Raw genomic sequence first — 20,618 nt, 5'->3', positions numbered from 1 at the left:
TCTGAGAATCGAATCACAGTTGACCACGTGGGAGCCCAGCAACATAACCATTCCATCATCTACTGGTCCTTCTGGGATTAGGTTTTTTTTTTTTTTAATTTTAAAATTATTTATTATATATTATTATTATTATTCAATTTGACCAGAGAGAGACAGAGAGGCAGAGAGGGAGAGTGAGAAAGCAAGCCTCCAGGTCCCGGACCTGAACCGAGGTCGGCCATGTGGGAGTGTAGCATCCTAACAACCCCATCACCTGCCAGCCCCACCCCTGGCATGAGTTTTAATCACTGGGTCTGGGACTTGAACCACAGTTGACTACATGGGAGTCAGTAACCATTATGCCATCTGCTGGTCTCTGCCCATGGTGAGTTTAAGTCACCGGGTCTGGAACTGTGGTGACTACATGGGAGTCCAACAAGGTACCATGTCGCCGTCTGCTGATTCCAAGTATGATTCATTTTAACAAACTGAACTAAAATCAAAACAAGTGAGTAGGCTAGCTGAGTTTGGGCAAAGGGTGTTCAAGTACGCCTGAAATCTCAAAATTCTTTGAAATACAATTTGAAAACCACCACTCTAAGGTTTTACTAAATAGTAATGTTTACAAATTCTTTTGAGTTCAGAAGTGACAGAATACTGACACATGGTGGACACTTCAAATTACTTTTGAATGAATAAACACTTCATTCTGAGCTAGATAACTACATACTTTTTTTCATATGACAAGAATTACATAAAGGTGAAACATGAGTTAACAATTTTATGGAACTCATTTCTTGTATAAATATAAACCCACTTACAACCGCAAACATTTTGAGTTGGAAGGCACCTTAAGGGAGCACCTCGCTCGAGCCTCTGATTTCACAGATGGATTATCTGTACCGAGGCATATAACAATGAAGAAACTTGTCCTAACTTGCCCTGTTACAACACAACAAAGTTGAACAAGAAACGAGAGCTATATAATCCAGGGCACGCACTTTGCATTACAGAGTCACTTCAAAGTGTTTAATATATAACAAAGAACTATTGATATAACTATTGATATAAGGACCAGCACATGGTGTAGTAGTTTAAGGCACTGGACTCCCACATAGCTGACCGCAGTTCAAGTCCGACTTGGTGGCTTGAAAATCACACTGGGTACCTGTGCAAGCCTGACCAAAATCCCAAGAGGAAAATGGAGAAGGGTCTGCAGCATAGACATCCCCTCTGTGAGGTGATTTCTCTTTTCCTCTCTCTGTCTGTCTGTCTCTCTCTCTGGAGAGTACATGCAACCTGTGGCAACATATTTAAAAAAAGAAGTGAAGAGTATAATGAATAAAATTTGGGCCTATCAAGGAAGTCAATCTACCAGGGGAGACACACAAGTAACAGTTACAAATATAGCATAATTAGGGGGCCAGCAGGTACCCTGGTGGTTAAGGGTGCTGGATTCCCTCATGGCTGACCATAGTTCAAATCCTGGACCTGGCAGCTTGCTTTCTCACTTTCTCTCTCTCTCTCATTCTCACTCTGTCCCTCTTTGGTCAAATTTAAATAAATAAATAAAGTTAAATAAAATAATTATTAAAATACATATAGTATAATTAGAATAATAAAAAGAGTTAACTCTTTTGACATCAAATATAATTTTCCTGGGGCTGGCAAGTGGCGTGGTGGTTAAAGGTGCTGGATTCCCACATGGCCAACCACAGTTTGAGTCCCGGACCTGGTGGCTTGCTTTCTCACTTTCTCTCTGGTGAATTAATAAATAAATTAATTAATTAAATTAAATAATTCTTAAAAAAAGAGGGAGAGAGAGAGAAATGGTTGAAAGAGGAGTGTTTTTTTTTAAAGAATAATTTATTTAATTTTATTTAATGTTCTTTATTTATTTATTTTGCTACAGGGCATGTGCATTTACTACAGAGAGAAAGAGGGAGGGAAAGTGAGAAAGCAAGCCACCATATCCAGGACTCAAAACACAGTCGGCCATGTGGGAGTCCAGCACCCTAGCCACCATACCACCTGCTGGCCCTGGGAGAAGAGTTTTGAACTTCAGATTTTTTCAATTTTGGAATACTTGCATATTTGGAAAATGGGAATGAACTGATATTTGAAATAAACTTACATTTTATATATACCTTATACACCTGGTCTGAAGGTAATTGTACACAGTATTTCTGTAATGCAGGATTGACTGTAACACCTCACATGAAGTCAGATGTGGAATTTCTCACTTGTGACATTATGCTATTGCTAAAATGTTTTGAGTTGTGCATCATTTTGGATTTCAAATTTTTGAACTAGGAATACTCAACTTGTACGTGTTACTAAGAGTTACACAAATGGTGGAGTAATAGTGGCTTTGTATTTGGTACCGTTCTATAATGCTTGATTTTTTTTGCTAGTGTGCATTAGTTTCTAACTTTAAAAAATGCCTAAGTTTAGCACCTTTCCTCGTAAAATGGAATAAATTTTGTTCCTTTATAAAATAATATTATAAAGAATATAGCAAAATGGGACCAGCAGTTAGCGTAATGGCTATGTCGCTGAACTCCCACATAGTTGACCGCGGTTCACGTCCCAAACTCAGTGGCTTTAAACTCACGCCGGGCGTGTGTGCATGTGTGCCCAAGATCCCGAGAGGAGAATAGAGGAGAAGGGATTGCAACGTGGCCATCCCCCCAGGGGGTGATTTCTCACTTTCTGTCTCTCTGTCTCTCTCTGTCTGTCTGGCGAGCGCACACACCCTATAGCAAAAACCTCTCCAAAAAAAAAGAAAGAAAATTATATTATAAAGAATATAGCAAAATGAAAATATGCCACACTACTGGGGGGGGTGGGAGGCAAAAATAGAAGGAAGCTATACGGGGACCAGCAGGTGGCATGGTGGTTAGGGGTACTGGATTGCCATATGGCCAACCATGGTTCAGGTCCTGGACCTGACAGCTTCCCTTCTTGCTTTCCCTTTCTCTCTCTCTGTCTCTGTCTGGGCAAAAATTAAAAGATAATAATAACAAATGGAAATAAATAAATAAATAAATCTTAAAAAAAAAGAAGAAGCTATATGTATTAACTGAAAAAAATACAAAGAGAAATGATTTAAGAGAGGCGGAAAATACCTAAATATAAACTGCAGTTTTATAGGCAAGGGGGAATTATAGGCAGGCCTTCCCCTCTATTTTCTAAATTTTTAATAAAAAACTGTATTCATTTCATGATGTAACATACATATTAATCATCTGTTGAAAACTAAGATTCCTGGGGGCCAGGAGGTGGTTTGGAGTTAAGGCGCTGAATTCCCATAAGGGTGACTACGTTTCAATTCCTGGGCCAATGGTTTGAACACAACGTTGGACATGTGTGTGCGGGTGATCAAAGTCCTGAGAGGAGAATGGAGGAGAAGGGATTGCAGTGTGGCCATCCCCTCAGGGGGTAATTTCTCACTTTTCCTCTCTCTATATCTCTTTGTCTCTGATGAGCACCCTCACCCTATGGCAGAAAAAGTTAAATAAATAAGAATCCTGTAGAAAGGTATGTATTTGTGCTTATACAATGATAAATCCCTTTTCACTAAAAATTTTAAGTCTACTCTTTCAAATTTAAAGGACTGGTGGATATTAGAATTTCAGTAAGTATTCTGGGGCTAGGAGGTGGCATGGTGGTTAAGGTGCTGGATACTCCCACATGGTTTGAATCCTGAACCTGGTGGCTTGTTTTCTTGCTCCTCCACCCCATGTCTCTCTCTAGTCAAATTAAAATAATTAATAAATAAAATTTTATAAATTAATTAAATAAATATTCTTTTTTTTAAAAAGAATTTCAGTAAGTATTCTGGGGCTAGGAGGTGGCATGGTGGTTAAGGTGCTGGATACTCCCACATGGTTTGAATCCTGAACCTGGTGGCTTGTTTTCTTGCTCCTCCACCCCATGTCTCTCTCTAGTCAAATTAAAATAATTAATAAATAAAATTTTATAAATTAATTAAATAAATATTCTTTTTTTTAAAAAGAATTTCAGTAAGTATTTTATTTTACGAATAGAATCAGAAGGAAAAAACTTTCTTTTAATTTATATCAATATCTATCCACAGCCAGCTATGAATCCATGGTGATTTCCCTTCACAGTACCCACAGAAACACTCTTACTAAGGTGGAAGTACACAGTGATCATAATGCAGTATGCTTTCCCGAGTTTGCTCAAACCCCAGTTCTATCACCAAGAAACTATGTGGCCTAGAAAAATGTACTATCTCTCTCTGCCTCACTTACGCAGATGTAAAATGGCAATAATAATGCTTAGCCACCTGGAATAGTTATGCAGAGTATGACGACTCAGATAAATTGCTGTTAGGTCAGTGTCTGCCACACAGACGTACTTAGTGAGTGTGGACAATTATGGTAACTATTACATCTTCTGTCTTTTAATTTAATCTCAAATTAACTATAAACAAAATCAGTTACTTTTGCTGATGGGACACTCACCTTTGCTAGTTGTTCAGCAAAATGTATAGCTGTCTGCGTGTGGAGGGTGACTGGTCCTGTTTTTATTCTGGAAACTCCATTGGCTAGTGCCATGAAAACAATCAGCTATTGAAAAAAAAAAAGAGAGACAAAAAAAAAAACCTCACACATTTACTCATATTTGGAGTTATACTTCACTGCTGTCCATAATGAAAATACTTGACTAAATTAAAATAGTTAAAAAGGAATTTCCAGCCGGGCGCGTGTGCATGTGTGCCCAAGACCCCAAGAAGAGAATGGAGGAGAAGGGATTGTGGTGTGGCCATCCCAACTGGGGGGTGATTTCTCGCTTTCTGTCTGTCTAGCGAGCGCACGTGCCCTATAGCAAAAAAACCTCTCCAAAAAAAATAAGAAATGGAGAAGGGATTATGGCATGACCATACCCCATTAGGGGGTGTTTTCTCCCTTTCTGTCTCCCTGGAGAGCACACACAAGCCCTCTAGCAATTAAGGAAAGAAAGGAAGAAAAGAAAAAAATATATTCATTTAGAAAATTTCTTGTACCGAAATAAACTTGTATTTTAATTCCAAAAAAAAAAAAAGGAATTTCCATGTAATTCTATATTGTGAACTTCTACCAAGCATTTCTGTACTACATCATCTAAGGATGATAAACCTGTGTTATCTAAAGTCTGTGATATAGTACAGGAATATTTGGTAGATGTTCAAATGACAGAATTACAAAAATTACTGTGTAAGAATAAAATATGGATTATGTAATTTTTTTGAGAGAGAGATTTCTCCTCTAGGGTGTGTATGCTCACCGGAGAGAGACAAAGATAGTAAATGAGAAATCAACCCCCAGGGGGAATGACCACACCACAATCCCTTCTCCTCCATTCTTCTCTTTGGATTTGGGGCATACACACACATGCACTCAGCCTGAGTTTTAAGCTGCTGAATCCGAGACTCAAACAGCAGTCAACTACATGGGAGTCCAGCGACATAGCCATTATGCCACCTGCTGGTCCCAGATTATGCATAATTTTTAAACAGGATAAAAATATGGAGTTGAGGGACCAGCAGTTGGTGTAATGGCTATGTCGCTAGACTTCCATGTAGTCAACCACGGTTCGAGTCCCAGACCAGGTGGCTTAAAACTCATGACGGGCATGTGTGCGTGTTTGCCCAAGATCCTGAGAGGAGAATGGAGGAGAAGGAATTGCAGCATGGCCATCCCCCCTGGTGGCTGATTTCTCACTTTCTGTCTCTCTGTCTCTGAGTTTTTGGTGAGTGCACACACCCTATAGCAAAAACCTCTAAAAAACTCCAAAAAAACTGGAGTTGAAAGTTAATATATTCAATTAGACCAACTAGTTCTGCAAACTGGCATTTAAAAAGTATGACAAAGTTATTCCATTCTAAAATTACATTTTAACAGGTGAACAAATAGACTATTACAGAATCACTGAAATATACAGCAGACCTGGGCAAAAAGAAAAAAAAAAAACAGAAACAAGGAAAACTGTCTGAAAACACTGGTCAAGAAATCTCAACAATACATCTCCTTTTCTTAAGAATTACTTATTTTATTTTATTTATTATTATTATCCTTTAATTTGACCAGAAAGAGACACAAAGAGAGAGAGGGTGAGAAAGTAAGCCACCCAGGTATGGGACTCGCACCATGGTCGGCCATGTGGAAGTCCAACACCATAACCACCACACCACCTGCCAGTCCCTTGACAATACATTTCTAAACACACCCTGCCAATTTGAAGTTAAGTAGCAGACCATAGAAAAGACCTATTTGGAAATGTTCAATAGCGTTTTTCAGTATGAGTGGCTGTGTTAAGTTTGAGAGGTCTATGACATGTACAAGTGGAGGTGCTGACAGGCATAGAGGACAAATGAGTACACCGTTAAGGAGAAAGCCTGGGCTAGTGGTGATAGGAATGTGCAATTGTCAGCACACACATGGTACTTAAGCCATAAGACTGGACAAAATAACTGAGGGAGTAAATGTAGACCGAAAAAAAAAAAAGGGGCATAAACCTGAACCTGTTGAAAATGTAGAAGTTGAGGAGATGAAGACGACAAACTAGCATAGGAATATATGGCCAGTGAGCTGGGAAAATAACTGTATTTCAGAAACCAAGAGAAGATAGTATTTCAAAAAGGAAGGAGTGATTAGTTGTGCTAAATGCTGTAAACAAATCAAGTACAATGAAGACTAAAATCTGAGGAACATAAATTCCAGAAGAATGCTGCTGCTTCTTTTTTTAGATAGAATCTTGCTGCAATTGTCCTGCCTCAACCTCCAAAGTAGCTAGGAGGCATGCATCCCCACACCTGACTTTTTACAGGGGGCTGGGAAATTAAATCTCAGACTCCCATGTGGCCTCAACTTACTGAATAGTACCATCAACCAGCACACTCTCTTACAGTTGGAACTGTAGGAATACTTTAAAAAAATAATTGAGGAAGGACTTCCTAATCATTTTCTGAAAGTCAATGATTAAAGTTTATATTAAGTTTAACTATCAAATATTCAAGTCTAACAAAAAAAAGCTAGAAAGTTTTTATCCTGAAAGTGTCATTACCTGGTCTTGTAGATACTCATCCACAGTACCACCATGTCTAAGATTTGCTAATAGCATTTCAGCAGCTTCAATTCCAACCTTGTCAGCACTTACACCTAAGACAAGTACGATGCAAAACAAAGAAACCAAATTGATCATTAATAGGCAAAACGTGTAACTGACTCATGTTAGTTAGCACTAGTATGACATTTCTTAGGCCTCTAAACTCACCCAGTGCCCCTTTTAAGGATAAGCTCTTTACCAATTTACTCTTTCGAGAGCCTGGCAAATGTTTTATCTATTTACTTTTTAAAATTTGCCAGAGGGTACACTGTGCTTGCCAGACAGACAGGAAGAAGAAAACACCCTTCAATGAGGTGTGGTCATACCACAATCCCTGCTCCTCCATTTCTCCATTCTGGCAAAACTTTATGTACACACACACACGCCTAATGTGTTTCTTAAGACACCAGGTCAAGGATTTGAACAGTCAGTCATGTGAAATCTGGCTTCCTTAACCATCAGGCCATGGGCTGATCCAGCATATGTAAATACATTATATCTTTAAATGCACTGGTGGATTAAAAAATAGGTTGCTTTGGCCTTGTTTAAAATGTATGTAGTGAGGCTGGCAGATGGCATGGTAGCTAAGATGCTGGACTCCCACATGGTCGATCACAGTTTAAGTTCAGGCGCTGATGGCTTGCTTTCTCCCTTTCCCTCTCTCTCTTCCTCTCTCTCTGGTCAAATTAAGAAATAATAGTAATAAATAAAATGTAATTAAATAATTATTTTTAAAAACTATATACAATGTATACAAGTTATGACCCTACAATGCTTTGATTCCATTTAAAAATTTTAAATTCATAATTTATACATGTTACAATCAATCTGTAGGCAATTCCAACAGAATCAAAGGATTTTTTTCAAAGCAAGAGAATTAAGTTTCACCTAAGAAGGGCAGTAACATTTTTAGATCTCATATTTTAAAGTTTTATGCCCTTTAAGGTTTAACTATGTATTACTTCATTTTTAATATACAGGGCGACTGGAACCAATGCACAGTGTATTTTGGATGGAAAATTCATTGGTGTGTTGTGATGGTGTATGGTGAATTAATGTAGAAAATTAAAAAAAAATATATATATATACAGGGCGACTTCAAAAAGTTCATAGAGGGGGCCTGACAGGGGTGCAGAGGTAAAACATGATGTTCCGTGAGGCAGACCCAGATGGAAAGGGTGCTGTCTCACATCTGGAGACTTCGCTGATCTGAGTACACCTTGCATACCGCATGACCTGGGCTGGTTGAAACTGGGGATAGAACATGGTGACCTGAGCTGGCCCTGTGAGGCAGTAAGTACCACACTGCTCAAGAGAAGCCGGATCCCACTTGGTGACTGCAGTTTGAATCTCTGACCTGGTCAGCCTGAAACAGGCCAGGCATGTACCCAAGTGTCCATGATCTAATGGGCTGGAGGACATGAGAGGAAGATGGCAGCTTGGCCAGACTGACTGTAGAGTATACTTCTCTCTGTTTTCCTCACTCTCATAGGCATGTACACACACTATAATAAAGAAAAAAATAATAATAAAAGACCTTGTAAGGGGTTCTGTATTTGTTTTTCTTTCTCTGTCCATCTCTTTCATTCATGGAATAAATAAATAAACAAACTTAAGAATCAAGAAAGTCTTCCACAGTGCTCTATAAAAATATTTGCGGCAAGTCATTATGTATGAATATATCCGGTGCGCCTCAATATAATAGACAAATTCTTCAGATATAAAAACAGTATTATGGATGGGAACCAGCAGTTAGCATAATAGTTATGTCGCTGGACTCTCATGTAGTTGACCGCAATTTGCGACCCGGACCTGGTGGCTTAAAACTCATGTTGGACGCGTGTGCGTGTGTGCCCAAGATCCCAAGAGGAGAATGGAGGAGAAGGGATTGCAGCGTGGCCATTCCCCCTGGGGGGTGATTTCTCACTTTCTGTCTCTCTGTCTCTGTCTGTCTGGCGAGCACACGTGCCCTATAGCGAAAACCTCTCAAAAAAAAACACAAAAAAAAACAAAAAAAAACAGTATTATGGGGGACCAGCAAGTGGCATGGTGGTTAAGCGTGCTGGACTCCCACATGGCCAGCCACAGTTTGAGTACCTGACCTCGCAGCTTGCTTTCTCACTTTCCCCCTCTATCTCTTTCTTTCTCACTCTGTCCCTCTCTAGTCAAATTAAAACAAATAAAAGAAATAAAGTTAAGTGAAATAATTCTTTTTTTGTGGTGGGAGAGGTTTTTGCTATAGGGTGTGTGCGCTTGCCAGAAAGACAGAGAGAGACAGAAAGTGAGAAATCACCCCCCCCGGGGGGATGGTCACGTGTAGTCCCTTCTCCTCCATTCTCCTCTCAGGATCTTGAGCACACACGCACACGGTGTGAGTTTAAGCCACCAGGTCTAGAACTTGAACCATGGTTGACTACATGGGAGTGCAGCGACATAGCCATTATGCCAACTGCTGACCCCAAAATAATTCTTAAAAAAAAAACAAAAAACAAACAGAAAACAGTAATATATATATATACAGGGCGACTTCAAAAAGTTCATAGAGGGGGCCTGACAGGGGTGCAGAGGTAAAACATGATGTTCCGTGAGGCAGACCCAGATGGAAAGGGTGCTGTCTCACATCTGGAGACTTCGCTGATCTGAGTACACCTTGCATACCGCATGACCTGGGCTGGTTGAAACTGGGGATAGAACATGGTGACCTGAGCTGGCCCTGTGAGGCAGTAAGTACCACACTGCTCAAGAGAAGCCGGATCCCACTTGGTGACTGCAGTTTGAATCTCTGACCTGGTCAGCCTGAAACAGGCCAGGCATGTACCCAAGTGTCCATGATCTAATGGGCTGGAGGACATGAGAGGAAGATGGCAGCTTGGCCAGACTGACTGTAGAGTATACTTCTCTCTGTTTTCCTCACTCTCATAGGCATGTACACACACTATAATAAAGAAAAAAATAATAATAAAAGACCTTGTAAGGGGTTCTGTATTTGTTTTTCTTTCTCTGTCCATCTCTTTCATTCATGGAATAAATAAATAAACAAACTTAAGAATCAAGAAAGTCTTCCACAGTGCTCTATAAAAATATTTGCGGCAAGTCATTATGTATGAATATATCCGGTGCGCCTCAATATAATAGACAAATTCTTCAGATATAAAAACAGTATTATGGATGGGAACCAGCAGTTAGCATAATAGTTATGTCGCTGGACTCTCATGTAGTTGACCGCAATTTGCGACCCGGACCTGGTGGCTTAAAACTCATGTTGGACGCGTGTGCGTGTGTGCCCAAGATCCCAAGAGGAGAATGGAGGAGAAGGGATTGCAGCGTGGCCATTCCCCCTGGGGGGTGATTTCTCACTTTCTGTCTCTCTGTCTCTGTCTGTCTGGCGAGCACACGTGCCCTATAGCGAAAACCTCTCAAAAAAAAACACAAAAAAAAACAAAAAAAAACAGTATTATGGGGGACCAGCAAGTGGCATGGTGGTTAAGCGTGCTGGACTCCCACATGGCCAGCCACAGTTTGAGTACCTGACCTCGCAGCTTGCTTTCTCACTTTCCCCCTCTATCTCTTTCTTTCTCACTCTGTCCCTCTCTAGTCAAATTAAAACAAATAAAAGAAATAAAGTTAAGTGAAATAATTCTTTTTTTGTGGTGGGAGAGGTTTTTGCTATAGGGTGTGTGCGCTTGCCAGAAAGACAGAGAGAGACAGAAAGTGAGAAATCACCCCCCCCGGGGGGATGGTCACGTGTAGTCCCTTCTCCTCCATTCTCCTCTCAGGATCTTGAGCACACACGCACACGGTGTGAGTTTAAGCCACCAGGTCTAGAACTTGAACCATGGTTGACTACATGGGAGTGCAGCGACATAGCCATTATGCCAACTGCTGACCCCAAAATAATTCTTAAAAAAAAAACAAAAAACAAACAGAAAACAGTAGTGTGATTATGAAATTATCCTTCTTTAGACTTACATGCTATAGCATTCAGGGGTGAGAAATGGTACCTATAACTTATATTGAAAGAATTCAGAAACATATACTTTTGCTTAAATTTAAATTTAAGCAAAAATGCCACAACTGCTGAATATACAAGAGTGAATGGATGACCATTTGAACTAGTCATTCGACTTTTCTAGAGGTCTGAAATTTGTCAAAGTATAACATTTTTCAAAGTATAAATACAGGGAACCAGCAGTTAGCGTAATGGCTATGTCGCTGGACTCCCACGTAGTCGACCGTGGTTTGTGTCCCGGACCCAGTGGCTTAAAACTCACGCTGGGCGCGTGTGCGTGCGTGCCCAAGATACCAGGAGGAGAATGGAGGAGAAGGGATTGCGGCGTGACCATCCCATCTGGGGGGTGATTTCTCGCTTTCTGTCTCTATGTCTCTCTCTGTCTGTCTGGCGAGCGCACGCGCCCTATAGTGAAAAAACCTCTCAAAAAAAAAAAAGTATAAATACAAAATTGGGAGAAAGACCAAAAGTTTTACTTCAAAAGAGTTAACTATATCGTTTTGAACTTGTCACCCATCATTTCATAAATTCTAATCCTGACAGAAAACAAAAGAATTTTACAGTAGCATTAGGAACTACGGTCCCCCTTCATTTATCTGTACCTCGTTTACCAAGCGATGATCCAGCAAACAAACAGCCAGTGGATGTCTCAGCAATAATGCTACACGGGGGAAAAAAAGAAAAAGTATTATTATCTAATGCTAGAAATATTCTAACATTGCATGCAAATAAAATACAGAAGAACAGTCTGTTAAGTAGGCAGAATTAAATCTGACCACTATACCATAAGAGTAAAATTCTTCATAGAGAGTGGCATGGTTGACATTGTCGGTCAGCTTTAATCAGGCCATTAGCCTACTTCGGTCCCTGACTGGGAGAAGTCACAGCGAGTTATGCACTCACAGGTAAGAAATACCATCCTCTCACACCCCCTCCCAATCTGGGCAGAAGTTATATAATCAACACTCAGAGGTACCACTTCACAAGCAAATAGTACTTAAAAGTGTTTTAGTATTATTTTAAATTAAAAAAATCATTACACGAGGACTTTCGGTTTCGTTCTGTAGCTTTTAGATAGAGTTATCACATTAAAAAAATAGAACAAATACTTAAACTCTTTAGTAAAAACTCTAAATAAGAGGGTTTGAAATTTAAATATCCAGGACCAGCAGGTGGTATGGTGGTTAAGTTGCTGGACTCCCCCATGGGCAATCACAGTTCAAGTCCTGAATCTGGACCTTGCTTTCTCCCATTCTCCCTCTCTCCTTCTCTGGTCAAATTAATAATAATAATAGTAAAAATAATAATAAATTTAAATAATAAAAAAGAAATTTAAATATTTATGAAGTATATTTTATAGTTCAAAAACATAAAAGAATTTTTGTAACACTTAATTCTATAAGTAAATTGGATTAAGGTAATATTTCAATTCCTTTTATTAAAAAGATGTTTCTTGTATTTAATATTTGTGAGTTGATTCCATATTTCAGGTATTTTAAGCAATTGGGACTATTTTTCAGAGGATCAGCTTCAAAGACTAACTTTTGATTAGCTTAAACATTTCAGTTCACTGTACAAGTAAAGGGGATCTTACAATATAATAAAAGGGAAACCATCTTCAGAAAAAGAAAATCAGAATAATCATTTACTTTTTTTTTTCAGTTTTTTGCCATCATCATCTTTTAGGTAGAATAACCTTAAAAATAAATCTTCTTAAAACTATTAATTTAAGGAAAAATCAACAGTGTTAACTTATAAAGGATCATTGTTTCAAGGCTTGCAACCAATGTCTAGGAAAAGGTACTCTCACATTATTCCATTTCCATTGCCAAAAGCTTGGTCTTTAGGCTCCTGGACAGGCTGGATGCTAACGAACAGGTCCCTGATCTCCTTTCTGATGCATCTCACAGCTGCCGCCGCCATGTCTTTTGCTACCTAATTTGGCAAGACAGAAAAGTAGAATGAAATAAATTAATTACTAGTTATTTGGACGAGTCTTCAAAGGCACATAAGATAATAACATTTACATGCATTATTTAAAAATCTGATTTTCAAAACCAGAGAGAAAGCAGACTTTTCAAAAATTTACGTATTAAAATTCAATCATTTCAAAATTCAGATGACACAATACTTATTGAGACATACATACACTTCTAAGAACATCTAAGTAACTTACTTTAAATGGCAAAACACCAGCAACAAATGCTCTTCCATATATCTTGGTCACAGAGCCGCGGTCAGTGAGATTTATTGGGTTCAATTGTTTTACTGGTGACATTCGGACAATCACTTCACCACCCCCTTTTGGATAATAGCCCCTATGAAAAGTATAAAAATACTCGCATAAACTATACGACAAATATAAAGTTCAATATAATAACATGTGAATGGCACCCAAACATGTAATGCATGTTAAGCTTTAGATATTTTAGGTCTCTGCTGTCCCATATAGTATCCTTGACCTGCATGTGACTATTAAAATGATACAGAACTTAAAACCCACCTACCGAGCTCCATTAGCCACATTGCAGGAGCTCAGGAGTCACTTCTGGCTAGTGACTACCATATCGGACAGCAAAGACAGAAAACACTGCCCTCAGTGCACAAAGTTCTACTTTTTAAAAGAAGAATTATCTATTTAATTTTGTTATCATTATTTTTTAATCTGATTAGAGAGAGAGAGAGAGAGAGGGACAGAGAGAGAGAGAAAGGGAAAGTGAGAAAGCAAGCCACCGGGTTTGGAAATCGAACTGCAGTTGGCCACATGGGAATACAGTACCTTAACGACCACCCCACCTGCCAGCCCCCAGAAAGTTCTACTTAAGAGTGCTGGTTTAGAATATAAGCTCCCTGATGGCTGGATCTGTCTATTTTGTTTCTGCTATTTTCCAGTGCTTCATATAATGGCTGGCACATGGTAGATAAATAAATACACAATGAATATTTAAGTCACTGAACATTAGCAACATGTCAACTCAATTACTTAGGGTTATTTCTTTTTTTTTTTTTTTTCTTTTTTGCTATAGGGAGCATGCACTTACCAGACAGAGACAGAAAGACAGAAAGCGAGAAATCACCCCCCAGGGGGGATGGCCACCCTGCAATCCCATCTCCTTCATTCTCCTCTCAGGATCTTGGACATGCACGCACATGCGCCCAGCATGAGTTTTCAGCCACCAGGTCTGAGACGCGAACCGCCGTCGACTACATGGGAGTCCAGTGACCTAGCCGTTGTGCTAACTGCTAGTCCCACTTAGGGTTATTTATTCTACAGCAGATGCTGAGGATGACAAGTGCTCTCTTCAAGCAGGAGAAGGAGATGGCTCCACCCATAACCAGAATGTAAGCCAGGCTGTAAGGAGGACTACAACAGGAGGTGCAAATATGAATTCCAACTGAGGCACATTCATGGGCAGTTTACACAAAAAATAACAAATTTCATTCTTCTTTTTTTTTTTTTAATTTGCCAGAGGGCATGAGTGACTGACAGAAAGAGAGACAGAAGCAGTCAAGAAAAAAGAAAGCACTCCCCAATGGGGTGTGGTCATGTCACAATCCCCTCTCCTCCATCTCTGCATTCTGTCAGGATCATGCACACACGCCCATGTTTCTCTAGCCAGCAGGCCCAGGACTTGAACCACGCTGCAGGCCATGTGGGGGATCCAGCTCCCTTAATCACTAGGTCACCAGGCCAGCCTTGCAAGTTTCATTTTGAAAAAACATAGGACTTTCCATTTCTAGGAGAACCAGGGAAGAACAATATGCAAAGACAGTAAAGTCCAAAGGCACAAAGTGCATTTAATGACTAGCAAGCAATCATATAGGGGGTTAGCAGGTGGCATGGTGGTTAAGGTGCTGGACTACATGGCTGACAATGGTTTGAGTCCTGGACCTGAAACCTTGCTTTCTCCCTCTCTCTTTCTCTCTGTCTCCCTCTGGTCAAATTAAAAGATAAATTATAACAACAAATAAAATTAAATAAATAAATCTTTAAAAATTTTTTTAAAAGAACATGTCAGAAGGAGAGGAGAGACGGGACCAGCAGTTAGCATAATGGCTATGTCACTGAACTCTCATGTAGTCAATGGTGGTTCAAGTCCCGGACCTGGTGGCTTAAACTCATGCTGGGTATGTGTGTGTGTGTGTGTGCCCAAGATACCAAAAAGAGAATGGAGAAGGGATTGCAGCGTGGCCATCCCTCCTGGAGAGTGATTTCTTGCTTTCTGTCTCTCTGGCGAGAGCACACACCCTATAGCAAAAACCTCTCCAAAAAATAAAGAGGAGAGACAATAGAGCTAGGAGGGTAAACTGGGTAAGACTACAAGACACTTCCATGCCATGCCAAGAAATCTGAACTGGTTATTATGTGGCAGAAAGGAAGCCTTAGAGAAATAACCTGGGGCCAGGAGGTGGCATGGTGGTTAAGGGCACTGGACTCCCACATGTGTGACTATGGTTCGAGTCCTAGACCTGGCAGCTTGCTCATTTTCCCCCTCTCTCTCTTTCACTCTCTCTTGCTCACTCACTTGCTCTGTCCATCTCTGGTCATATTAAAATTAAATAAATAAATAAAGTTAAGTAAAATAATTCTTAAAAAAAAAAGAGAGAGAGAGAGAGAGAGAAACCCTGAATGTCTAATGCGTTTCTGGTCACACTGTGGAAAAACACCCCTTTTGTGATCTCACAATGCCTAGCCAAGTTGTCTATACACAGCAAGCATTTAATCCGTGTTGGGGCGTGGATAAATGAGGCATGAAGGGGGTCAGTATAGAAATAGCCTTGAAAATATGTCTTCCCAAGCTAATGAATATCATGTGTACCTGCTTTCAAGCCTCTATGCCCGTGTTTATTTTTTTAAGCCACAAAGTTCAATTGTTTCCTACAAGAAATATAATGTGTAAGTGGGTTCCAGAATGAATGTTCTAACTTTCTACTAAGTTTGGCATGAGTAATAGATGAAAAAGGCTAAGAAGCAACTTACCTCATTTTAATGTCACAATTAAATTTGAAACCAAATTTTTCAACAATTGGCTTGAAAACCTGAAAAATGAGTTTCATTGTTACTTTAATCACTAATATTCACTGATTCAAAGTGTATGTATTAAACCAAAAAAGATCTGCACTAAGCTATTAATTAGGCACTATATGTAAACAATGATATAAATATATATGCTAGTTCCATTTTTCAAATGAACAGCTTAACATTTATTTAATCAGGGCTGTGCTAGTCTATCTAATTAAAACAATAAATCAGAACTTGAATGTTAAATCCCAGTGGTTATTTTACTCCAGAGGCCAATATTTTCTTAACTGTCCCATATATTGCACTGTTAGAAATTAGAGGATATTCATCAAAGGTCTTCCATCCTGCCTTTTCCATTTTTTTATAGTTGAGATCTCACTGTATATATAATTTTTAATCTTTAACATTATAAACATAAGGCATTTTCCTAACATCATAAAATTCTTCCCAAACAATATGACTACCTGGCATTCTAGCATAATTCACTTAACTATTCTGTTAAGTTTTCATGATTATGTAATTATATGTATTATATAATGATAATTATAGTATATAATGTTCTGCTGAAATAACTAACATCTTTTGCTGCATATTCTAATAGCTAATTAGGATGGTTTCCTTGATGTGAAATTACTAGGTGAGGAGAGATGAATTTTCATTGTGTCTCTTATCAAACTAACTTTAAAAAGATAATACCATCTCTTAGAAGACAGTATCTAATCCTGAAGTCTAATGGCATTCTTTGAGGTCTACTCTAGATATTTACTCATTTTTCTGGGTTAACTCCCATGTACAATATGTAGAAGGTATACATGTTATTAAACTTTTTTTTAATCTATTAAACTATTATTATTATTTTTTAATCTGACTAGAGAAAGGCATGGAGAGAGAATGAAAAAGCAAGCAGCCAGGTCCAGGACTCGAACCATGGTCAGCCATGTGGGAGTTCAGCACCTCAACCACCATGCCACCTGCTGGCCCCTGAACTGTTTTTTAAGGGAGAAAAAAAAAAAACCCTGAAACTATCAAGTGCTAGGGAGAATGAAGTGAAAATGAAAATGATGCAGCCACTTTGAATGCCACAACAATCTGGCAGTTTCTCATAAAGTTAGACACAGACCTACTTACCATAACAACCCAACAATCTCACTCCTGTGTATTTACTCAAGAGAAATAAAAATCTGTGTTCACACAAAACACCTATACATAAATGTTAATAGTGATTTTATTCATAATTGCCCAAAACTGGAAACAACCCAAATATCCTTCAACAAACGAACTGATAAACTGGTACATCCAAATATAAAAATACTACTTAGTTTTTATTACTGATAGAAGCAACATGGATGAAACTCCAATGTATTATAGCAAACGAAAAAAAAAAACAGATTCAATGGATATATACAGTATTAATCCCTTATATGACATTTGAAAAAAAGGGCAAAACTATGACAGAAAACAAATCAGTGGCTGCCGGGGCAGGGGGTCAGGACCGACCACAAAGGGGTAGGAGGCCATTTCTTAAAGTAATGGAGCTATTCTAGATCTTGATTGTGGAGGTTCATAAGTGTGTGTTTAAACTGTATGTTAAAATGGGTGAATTTGGGACCAGCAGTTAGCATTGTAATGGCTATGTTGCTGGACTCCCATGTAGCCGACCGCAGCTTGAATCCTGAACCTGGTGGCTTAAACTCACACCAGGTGCGTGTGCATGCATGCAGATTTCTCGCTTTCTGTCTCTCTCTCTGTCTTTCTGGCAACCACACGCACCCTATAGCAAAAACCTCTCTCGAAAGAAAAATAAAAAAGAAGGGTGAATTTAATAATAATTACACCTCGATAAACATGAAGAAAAAAAGATTACACTATTTTTCTCTCCCCTAGTTATAAGAGAATGCTTTCAGTTTCATCATTTAATTTTTTTCAGTTTTCTTCAAAATCATAATTCTTATGTTCATAAATTAATATATTTACATAACTTACACAATTTACATAATTACAACTGAGATTTTAAAATAATTTACAAAGAAGACTATTCTAAGATATAACAAGCTTAAATGTAAGTGCCTACCGTCTCCAGGAATGTAACTGGACACCATGAAGAAAAAAACAAGGAAAACATTCAAGATATATTTAAATGGAAAATGGAGAGCAAAAAGAATACATGAGATCATCTTAGTTTGTCAACAGCAACAAAAGCCCTTACCATCACTGTGTAATCGACCTGTGGGGCCATTTCTGCATTAGTCCCACCTTTCAAACGAAGCTCAGATGGAGACGCAGCAAAGAGAACACAGGGCATTGAGACCTGCATCAAGAGGCATACGCTCCTAAAGAGAACAGAACCCACTGAGCTATGTTTTGTCTTTTTTCATATTTATTTATTATCATACACACTATTACCAGTAGATAATTATCCATTTTTGTGTCTGTTAAATGTTTTGTTTTTTTTTTTTCTGTTTTCTTTTTAAAGCCTCTGGGGCCAATAGGTATCTTAATGATTAAGGCACTGGACTCCACATGGCTAACTATGGTTCAAATCCTGGACCTGCCTGCTTGAAAATTACGCTGGGTTGGGCCGGAAGGTGACACGGTGATTAAGACTATAGACTCCCACATGCTTGACCATGGTTGGAGTCCCAGACCTGGTAGCTTGCTTTCTTACTTTCTCATTGCCTGTCTCTCTGGTGAGTGCCTGTACCCAGTAGCAAATTTTTAAAATGATAAAATAATCAAATTAAATAATTCCTTAAAAAAAAATCATGATGGGTACATGTATGTGTATGCCCAAAATCCTGAGAGGAGAATAGAGAAGGGATTGCAGCGTGACCATCCATCAGATGACTTCTCACTTTTCCTCTCTCTGTCTCTCTCCAGCAAGCCCACACACCTATGGCAAAAACCAAAAGAAAAAAATTTAGAAAGTTTATTTATTTAACTGTAAATACTTACACCTCAATAAACCTGTAAAGGGAAAGCAATCACATCCAATAAGTAGATTAGAGTTGCAAAGGGAATTTGACAGAACATCTACTCATATATACTTTACTTAACTGGCTTACCACAATAGTGCATATGTACTGAACTAGAAAGTCTCTATCACTAATAATAAATGTCATTGATTCAGTACTTACTAACTATATAATGTGTTTAGCGTTATGAAAGGAAAATGTGGGGCCAGCAGGTAGAGTGGTGGTGAAGGCACTAGACTCCCACATGGCTGACTATGGCTCAAGTCCTGGACCAGGTGGCTTGAAACTCATGCCAGGTGTGTGGGTGTGGGTGTGTTTGTGCATGCCCAAAATCTGAAGAGGAGAATGGAGGAGAAGGGATTGCGGTGTGACCATCTCTTCTGGGAGGGGGGTAATTTCTTACTTTCCCTTTCTCTGTCTCCAGTATGTACAGAGCCCTATGGCAAAAAAAAACTTTCATTAAAAAAAGAGGAAAATACAGGCAATGTAATACATGTTTTCAGGAGTTGAGATTAGGAGCAAATTTTTAAAAAGTAGAAATGCTTCATTTACTATAAATTATATATTCATAATTATTGAATTTCTCATTATTTATTCTCTCTGAGAAATAAACATATAAAGTATTTCTTTTTTCCCTCAATCAAATCAGATTCCAAGTTAGTAAACCTTTACAGAAGGAACCGTAAAAAACAAAGGTAGACAGAGAAAACACTTGCTATGATAACCACAATTAGGGATAAAACTGAGTAAGTATAAATATGGCAAAAAATGAGTAAGATTTGTTTTCTTTCTTTTTTTAAAATTAATTAATTTATTTAATTTCATTTGTTATTATTATTTTTAAATTTGACCAGAGAGAGAGACAGAGAGAAAGGGAAAGTGCAAAGGCAAGCCATCAGTTCCGGGACTCAAACCGTGGTCAGCCACGTGGGAATCCAGCGCCTCTAACCACCATGCCACCTGCCAGGCACAAGATGTGTTTTCTTGCTTGAATTCTGCTTGAATCTCCTAAATAGAACTAAATGATCAACTGTAAATTGAGTTTCCATATATTCTAGTGGGATAGGAGCCTGAAAGCCAAGAGGTTAACTCTAATTCTGATCTTGATCATTTAACACCAAGAGATTCAGACTTCTTCATTCACAAGGGCACTTCATTCACAAGATCACACTTCTTCATTCACATGTATTTTTCGAGAAGTTTAAAAATTCTATCATTTTGTTTTATCAGATGGTTTTTGTACAGGAGAATGCCTGACTATAAAGACATCTCAAAATTCCTTAATTCCCATAAGAAAGTTTTCTTCCTTTTTTTTAAAAAGAGGCTTTTGCCTTACAGTATGTGCTCTTGCTAGAGAGAGAAAGAGGGAGACAGAGAAACAGAGAGGGAAAGTAAGAAATCACCCCCCCCAGGGGGGATGGCCACACCACAGTCCTTTCTCCTCCCAGGATCTTGGGAACACACATACATGTGCTGGCATGATGTTCAAGCCACTGGATTCAGGACCGAAACCTGGTTGGCC

At 38.8% G+C, this 20,618-nt stretch overlaps 1 protein-coding gene across 1 annotated transcript in view; it reads right to left on the bottom strand.

Annotated features, from left to right (window-relative positions):
• The window catches only part of RTCA (RNA 3'-terminal phosphate cyclase), a 42,974-nt gene that overhangs the window by 1,519 nt on the left and 20,837 nt on the right, over window positions 1-20,618 (bottom strand). The window contains exons 8-9 of the mRNA XM_006169030.3: window positions 7,051-7,145; window positions 4,470-4,574 (exon numbers count right to left, since the gene is read on the bottom strand). Coding sequence (XP_006169092.1) covers window positions 4,470-4,574; window positions 7,051-7,145 — 200 coding nt within the window. The remainder of the gene's footprint in view (window positions 1-4,469; window positions 4,575-7,050; window positions 7,146-20,618) is intronic.

Source organism: Tupaia chinensis, unplaced genomic scaffold (assembly GCF_000334495.1).
Source record: "Tupaia chinensis unplaced genomic scaffold, TupChi_1.0 Scaffold146687_1, whole genome shotgun sequence".
Taxonomy (NCBI): Eukaryota; Metazoa; Chordata; class Mammalia; order Scandentia; family Tupaiidae; genus Tupaia; species Tupaia belangeri.
Note: the sequence above shows the minus strand (reverse complement) of the source record. Positions and strands in the feature narration are given on the sequence as shown.